General features: G+C 31.9%; 1 protein-coding gene across 1 annotated transcript; it reads right to left on the reverse strand.

Moving 5' to 3' along the window:
- Positions 1 to 4,555: 4,555 nt before the first annotated feature.
- On the reverse strand, positions 4,556 to 8,274 carry LOC118058352 (protease Do-like 5, chloroplastic). The gene is made up of 8 exons (XM_035071064.2): positions 7,963 to 8,274; positions 7,573 to 7,722; positions 7,157 to 7,219; positions 6,911 to 7,000; positions 6,420 to 6,542; positions 5,988 to 6,075; positions 5,574 to 5,648; positions 4,556 to 4,818 (listed from the first exon to the last, which is right to left on the reverse strand). Exons 1-8 carry the CDS (start codon positions 8,212 to 8,214, stop codon positions 4,712 to 4,714), a joined length of 948 nt encoding a protein of 315 aa, XP_034926955.1. The 5' UTR covers positions 8,215 to 8,274; the 3' UTR covers positions 4,556 to 4,711.
- Between the last annotated feature and the right edge of the window lie 502 nt (positions 8,275 to 8,776).

Raw genomic sequence — 8,776 nt, forward strand, 5'->3', positions numbered from 1 at the left:
AGGCTGCTGCGCCGGGAACTGTTATAGGACCGGTCGTAGTCGTCTTCAACCCAGTACTTAAGTTCACTCTTTCAGGAGCACCTGCGCCGGGAACTGTTATAGGACCGGTAATAGTCGTCTTCAACCCAGTACTTAAGCAGGACTGATTGGTTCCCAATTGCACCAGATTTGGATTCTGAATGACTGTTGAATCGGCTAACATTTCCAAATGCATACGGTTTAATACGCGAGATATGTACTACCCACACTCCTACACAGCTCTGATTGTATGAGCATCCAAGAAGGTTTCCTTCGTGAAAAGTGAGATCATCCCACATCCACAGCATCATGGCATCTTATTGGTTCCCATGAGAATTCAAACTTTCATGCAATCCCCATAGTAGAGTCCTCCCATCATCAGGATAAAAGGTCAAACAACACTCCAGTTGTCTCCAGCCCAGCAGAACCTATTAGCTCAAAGGTTTCAAGGTCCCAAATGTTTACACTCCTGTCAGCAGAACCTGCTGCAATAAGAAACTCAAGGGGATGAAAATCTATCCACTCAATCTGGCCCTCATGGTACTTGAATAGATTTCCAGCAATCAAACCCCACAGCTTTACTGTATTGTCCTCTCCACCAGATACAACTCAACGACCATCTGGGGTAAATCTGATTTCATTCACTCCTCGAGTGTGCCCCTTGTAAGTGTGAATTGTTGGGTTACTGAATGTTATACACCAGAAAAACCTAGAATTTAATTGAGTACAGAGATTTTTTTGCCTTTTCATTGCAATCCCTGAATTTTTAGATTTTTAATTTTCATTCAATTACGGTTTTAATCTTGGATTTTCTTTTCAACTAGATTAAATTAATTAACTCTCTACTTTGGCCACCTTTCCCAATTTAATCCTTAGTTTACAAAATTATTAATATTTAATTTAATTTTTATGATACTCAACAATGTTAAATATTATATATCCTTTTGATAACCATGTACTTTAATGTACTAGTTTTAGTTTTGTGCTACACTGCAAGTCGAGCAAATTTAAATATAAAAGTAGAATCTAGGTTGTAAGGAATTATTTAACATTATTATTAAATCTTGCCTAACAAGTCAATCTTGAAACCACCCCTCTTGACTTCTTGTCTATCTTGAGTTTAAAATCAAACCATGTAGGAGTTGCTTTGAGATGACTGATCAAATTAACGGGTCCAAAAGCAACTCAAAAAGCATGGTTTTTCTTTTAAAAATCAAGATGACATGCTTTATTGAATTATTGAATATTGAGATGGTGACATATTGGATCAACTCAAGCTTCACAAATTAACCCAGCAAACCCTTGATTCGGAATATGGAATCACTAGCTTTCATAACTTTGTTTATGCCAATATGAACTGGTTGACTATTCTAACCAACACCGAACTATTACTATTTAAAAAAAAAATAGTATGAGTTTCCAGTGTTGTTCATGTTGTATTGATGTTTGGATTCCTGCGATAACAATAGTGGCTACATGTTTAGGATAACATCAAAGAATTGTATCTAGAGTTCAAACATCAGGTAGATGTTTTGCATTCCTTCATTTAAGTTGTTCAAGGCTCTAGTTTTGAAATAATCAAAATTATTTAATTACTTGTTTATGCATATATATTAAGCACTGTGTGATTATCAAACAATTGAAAAGAAAAAATAAATATTGAGTTTTACCTAAGTGGTACTAGAGATGTTAGTTTATCTAACGAACAGGAATTTAAATATTGACTAATATCTAAGTGGTACTAGAGGTGTTGGTTTATATAACTACCGAGAATTTAAATATTGACTAGTACCTAAGTGGTACTAGTGGAGTCAATTTATCTTAGTGGTTGAAGAGACATTAATTTATCTAATGACCAAGAATTCAAATAATGACTAGTACTTAAGTGGTACTAGAGGCGTTGTTTTATCTGATGATTGAGAATTTAAATATTGATTAGTACCTGAGTGGTACTAGAGGTGTCAATTTATCTTACTATCAGAAATTTAAATAATAATTTTACCTTAATGAAATTAGAGTTATTAAAGTAATAGATAACCTGAATGATGTAATTAAGATAATTGATTTGAATGATAAAATAGAATTAATGGTACTATCAGTTAAGATACCATTGGATAATTGATGATGTAAAATTTTTTTTAATTGTTAGATAACAATATTTGTAATTTGATAATGATTCTTCGAAATAGACATATAAATTCTTAAGTTGTATTTCTTATATTGTATTTATTTTGATCACAAGATCCTCAAAAATTCAAGCTAAATAGTAGACTTCTTTTATTAATGTTAAATTTAAGAATATTATACACTTATGATGTAATGTAATTTCAATATTGTCTTTTGAGATATAATTAAATATATTATTAAACATGGATGTATTAACTTAAATTCTCTAGATCATTATAGTATTTTGCATAATCTTACTCTTTTATGTCTTAGCTAGAAATGTATGGAATTTAATTTATTAATCTTTTACAATTTGCTCATGTTAAGTTTATAAAATGATTGTGTAGAAATCATTATGTTGAATGTAATAAGGGAAAGTTGAAAAAATAGATGTAGTCTATTTTGATCTTATTGGATGATCCCAAATGTTAGATCTTGTGTAAAATTAGGATTTGTACCAATGAATAATAATGTTAATATTTGGGAACATTAAAATATAAAGAAAATTCTACTGAGAATACACACACACAAATAATTTCCCTGATTTCACGTTATTAGATAACGATATTTGTAATTTGATAATGATTCTTCAAAATAGATATATAAATTGTTAAATTATATTTATTTTAACTACATGATCCTGAAAAGTGGACTTATTTTATTAATGTTTAATTTAAGAATATTATACACTTATTATGTAATGTAATTTCAGTATTGTCCTTTGAGATGTAATTAAGTCTATTATTAAATATGCATGTATTAACTTAAATTCTTTGGATTCTTGTAGTATTTGGGTAATCTTGCTCTTTTTATGTCTTAAATAGATTTATGAAATTTAATTTATTAATCTTTTACAAATTGTTTATCTTAAGTTTATAAAATGATTGTATAGAAATCATTATGTGGAATGTCATAAGGAAAAATTGAAAGAATAGATATAGTCTATTTTGATCTTATTAGATATTGAAATGATCCTAGATGTTGGATCTTGATGTAAAATTGGGATTTGTATAGGTGAATAATAATGTTGACATTTGAAAACATTAAAATTTAAGGGAAACTTTATTGAAATTTTAGTTGAGATATATAAACAAAAAAAAGAACTCTTTGGTTTCATGTTATCTATTATTTTAAATATGCTAATTTGTGTTCTAAATATGAGGCTTTACAGTACCTATATATTAGTTGTAGGTATCTTTCATACTTCAGCTTATGAGAATAATTGCATCCTTTCACCAAAAAAAATATAATATATATTAGTCTCAACAACTCTAATTAATGTCAAGTCTTAATAGAGTATTGATCAAGAACATTTAAGAATAATGATTTGATGCAATATGAATTTTATAATTATAATGATTTTTATAATTATTTTTTTTGTTAAGTATTTTTGTCTTAAAGACTTTATTTTTACTATTAATTCATTAATTAAATATTAGATATATTAATAAAATATTTGATGAATATTAAAGATAAATAAAATTTTTATAAAAAATAAATATGTTTACATGAACAAAATCAATGTCATTTATAACATAATTGATTGGGCAGTTATATATATTAATTGATTTCTGTATTGTAGACCAACTCTCCCTCCTGAAGTTTCAATAAATCTTTCTACTTTCTTGTTATTTTAACAATGCAAAAGAGCAACTTGTGAATATGAATTTTACTGGGTTCTTTGTTTGTTTGTGATTGTTCTTGATTGTTTTATGTGGGTTCTATTTATGATGTTCAAAATAGATCGAATTGAATTTGGTGGCTGAGGCCTCGAGAGCAGGTAATTAAACACGAATCAAAAGCCCAGGAGGGTCTTGAATCCAGCATCTGCTTCAAGTAATTCTTGTCGATCATAGAAGAAGAAGAGGATAGAGCTGTGAAACCCATCCCTTTTCATCCCCATCATAATTAACACCGATGAACTGCATTTGATTTACCTAATCGAACTTGAATGGATTAGATTCTTGGAACCAAAATTATGGATGTGAGCTGCCCTGTGCTTGTTTGTCTTGTCCCAAGGAAAAGAAGGAAATGGATGTCAGATTTCGAAGTTTTTATAGCTATTGAACAATTTATAAATCTGCAATACAACAATCGTCCCCTGCTCTTCTTACAAAAAGGGGTTCCTGCTGATTTGAGACGGAAAATGCACTCACAGCAAATTTAAGATTGCTTGATTTTATGAGCACACAGTTTTTTTATACCAAAACCATGAGATATTCTAACACTAAATGAATCTGCTGTCGTCCAGCAGTCAGGATGTCTCATGTCGAGTTATAAAATCTGCAATTCCACAATCCAGTTCCCCACTTCACAAGGCAAGACTGAAATGGTGGATGCCAAGTGCAGATAATCCATCAACAATACAACGAGGAAAAAGATAGTTTTATATACCATATGAAAAAAAAAAAAAAACCCAAAAAATACACATGACCACATGCTTGGAATTGCCTGCATAGCGATGACCTTGCTTAAGTCGCAGTATTTACACTCCCAAGTCTTTCTCAAGTACAAAAGATAAACAAGATCAAAACCTATCTTTATAAGGAGTTCCATAAACAATAAGAATTGGTATATATTGCACAACCGTGTCAATTGGTATTGCAAAATTCACCCCAGAGGATGCCCCTGTCCCTGCAATAAATGTGAAACCTGGATTATATATCATGCACTTTGAACTGAAAGAATTCAGTTCTCCTATTATACAATCCATGGTGGTACTGCCATATCAGTTTGCTATACAGTTGAGGACATTGTCATTCTAAAAGGAATCAGATGATGCGCCCAGTTCTTATTGTTTCAACATGCAGTTCAGATGTTCCACTCAGCTATTATTGTTTCACATGCAATCGAGAAAAGCATCATCCTAACAGACTACCTCAATGGCTAGAAAAAATTTACTTTCAGCAATAAGAATACAACCACGCACATCATCATTTGGAGATAAAGAGCCTACTCCCCAGTTTATAACAAGCAATTCTTACTGGAATTAAGAACACTCTTAAAAGGTAGTTCTCCCCCCTGTTTTCCTAATCTTCCAAGAACTTCTCACTTGATAAATAATAGCATTAGCAGATTTGAGAAACAAACAAGCTCAAAACAACTATCACTGAGTCTACAAATGCCTTACTACATACAAAATGTTAGCATGGTTTTCTTTCTTTATTTTACTTTGGGTTGAGAAGATATGATTTTGCTGAAACTACTAAAGAGCCCTACAACTTTGGATGTCACAAAAGACAACCTTGACAACCTTTTTAAATCAGTTTGTCCAAGTCCACGCTGATCCATTTACATATTTAAGATATATGAAAAGTAATATTTATTATTAAAGAGTTGCTCAAAAGGTTGAATGAAGAGAAACAAAAGAACTGAAAAGCATATTTTACCTTTCCGGGTGAAGGTTGCTGTGTTGACTCCAATGACATGTCCATATGAATCAATCAATGGTCCACCTGAATTCCCTGTATATGAGGAATTAGATTAGAAGTGGAAGATTTGGCCAATAGTTATAATAAAAGTACGTAAACAGAAAAATAGATTGAAAAACCTCACATATTTCCAGTGTGAAGTCAATACCACAACACTATTTAATGAAGTCTAAGAGCCAGCAAGTTTAAGTAGTAGTGAATGAAAGCTAAGTCTCATAGAGGCTACTCTAGAGAAGCCAAACTTTGCCCCCTTAAATTAGTTGCCTGCTCTCATTTTACTAATTAGCAAAGAAAAAAATATTTAAATAAATGAGCTAGAAACTTAAAACCAGGATAATTTCAAAATGTTTACTTTAAAGAAATTTAAGATACCTGCATTAATATCTGCATCTGTTTGAATAGCTCCACGAATGGCCTTTCCATTTGGTGAAGGGATTTCTCTACCCAAGCCGCTGACCACCTGCATCATTGAAACTCGATATCATATTATCATGCTTTTGATTATTTATTTGGTTAATTTCCAGCGATAAATATCTTGTCATATGTGTTCCAAATGACATGCTACATTTAGTAATCTAAATAATAATTCCAGAGAAGGCATCAGGCTATAGCTAAGCAAGCACAAAAGGAAAAGGTGAACAGCTATTGCTCTCCTTGAATGCCCTAAATAGAAAGGTTGATCTCCAATGAAAAGAGCCTGGATGTTTCTATTTGATGTTTGCTTACAGTCATGGAACTTACAAGCAGATACTGACCATTGTCCTAAAAATATCTATAAAACAGACATGTTAATGAAGGAGTTACCCCTGTTGTTAGAGTGTTTTCATATCCATAAGGATTCCCAATGGCAAAACAGCTTTGACCCACATGTAATTCCCTAGAAGTACCAAGAGTAGCTGGCTTCAATTCGTATCCTTCAACATCGACCTGCAGATGACAGTAGAATAAGAAGATTTACTTAGAAATAATAATAAATAAAAAAACAAAATATTCTCCTTTTTTTTATGACGACCAAAAAGAAGGGTTATGCAAAGAGTATCCTCAAAAAACAGAATCAGAGCATGATAGGGCAATTATTGCATGTGGTATTCAGAATTTTCTGAATGACACGAAATATGTTATATATTCATAGTGACATCAAGTGGGCCCTAGATCATAAGGTAGCTTATGCAACTTTCCCTGACATTGCTTGCTCGATTGCAACTTTTCTAATGATTTCATCATGGTAACAAAATGTACTCTGCATATATCAAGAACAGGTTTAAAATATACTGCACATAAGTTCGATCCGATACCTTAAGGACAGCCAGATCATAAGATGGATCAAAACCAATTATCTTGCCTTCCCTGTACAAGCTATTGCCTCCAGCATCAACTAGAAATACCTGTAGGATAAGAGACCAGGAGCAATTTAATTCAGATGGTGGACACTGCACTTGACCTCTCAGGAAAAGTATTTCAGCTGAATTATCAAAAAATTAAAGGGAAAGAAAAGGTAAGCTACAATTACAGAAATGCATATTACTAAAAACGAAGAAGACCTTACAACACTGTAATCCGCTTCTATCTGTTGCCAATTTAGCTACAACATGGTAATTTGTTACCTGTAACAGATGAGAACAACATTTTTCAAGCATATCCTGATTAATACCTGTGATCTAAGAGAAATAACTTCATCGAGCCAAGAAGAATGTTAAAAGGATTGGATAAGGTTTGAATCAAAGTGTGATTTTCAGCACAATCCAAGCATGTGTAAGATTAAATATTTCAGACGATGAAAAAGATGGATAGACACCGTAAAACATACTGATAATTATGTTTCTAATTTGTAATGATCGGCAAAGCAGTTTCTTTTTTAATCATTTCATTTACATGTAAACCAGGAAGAGATCACATGTAATAGCCAGAGACAAGTTTTAGAGTTAATAACATAAAAAGGGAATAAATGCATACATACAATGTGACCAAACTTATCCCAGATGAAGCCCGAACCTGTTCCTTCGACTTTGGCATTTTCATCCTCTGTAAGCATAAACCGATCTTCAGGCCCTTTAGGAACTTTAGCTAACTCGATGTCCTTGATAAAAACAACTGATGGTGAGGATTCCTACATAATACATTTTACAAAATGTCACTAGCATGAACATAAACAAATAATGACTCCAATAATGAAGGAAAAATTCAAGTCATGCGATGCAAATATTTCTCTTACAACTCCGTGACCACATTGTTGATAGTCAGTCAGCCAAGAACTTAAGAAGGTCATTAATTAGCACATCTAAAACAAAAATAATCTCCTAATCAATGATTTAAGTCCAAAGCAAAATGGGTGGGGCGGGAGAGGAACCTGGAAGAGGTGAGCGACTCTATCCTCCTGTTGCTGAAGTTCATCTTGTTGTTGGGCAAAAGCAGAGTGAAGCAAAGGAGGGTTTGAATTGGGATTGTGCAAGTTGAGTAGGGAAGCCAGTACTACAGCGCTGGAACCAAAGGCTATGGTTCTTCGTCTTCCAAGAACTAGGCTCTTATTATCTGAAGAAGAAACGATCTTTTGGAGTGGAGAGAGAGCGGAGGGAGCATGAATTGAACCCAACACCACCATGTTAAGTGACCTATGCTGTCCACCTGATGACTCTGGTTTTTATGAAAGGATAAAGAGAACGGCTACTGGGTCTATAATGTCTTTTCCTTTTCTGTCAATCTTTACACTAGTTTAGTTTTTTTATATTTTTATAGGAAAAGAAAAAAAAAAAAACATTTGTTAACCCAAATAAAAATGATAAAAAAATATATGTCATCAAAGAAAAAAAATGATAATAGAAAGAATTGATTTGAAAACACAATTAATAATGATGCAAATACTATCATAACTACATAGGTGGCTATTTTGCTAAGGCGGGCTCATATATTTTTATATAAAAATATAGTTAGCTTGTTTTAAAAAATAAAATAAAATTTATAATTTGGATCATAAATCCTGGATCCAATAAAATTATTTTATGTAAATATATGATTAAAAAACAATATAATAATTAAATTAATTTTTAAAAAAAAATAAGCACGATGACCAAGAATGTCAACTAAAAGAAGAAAAAAACTATAAAACTTAATTTCAAAATAATCCATTACTAAATTATAAAATTAAAAAAAATTCTAAAAATAAC

Source organism: Populus alba, chromosome 11 (assembly GCF_005239225.2).
Source record: "Populus alba chromosome 11, ASM523922v2, whole genome shotgun sequence".
Lineage (NCBI taxonomy): Eukaryota > Viridiplantae > Streptophyta > Magnoliopsida > Malpighiales > Salicaceae > Populus > Populus alba.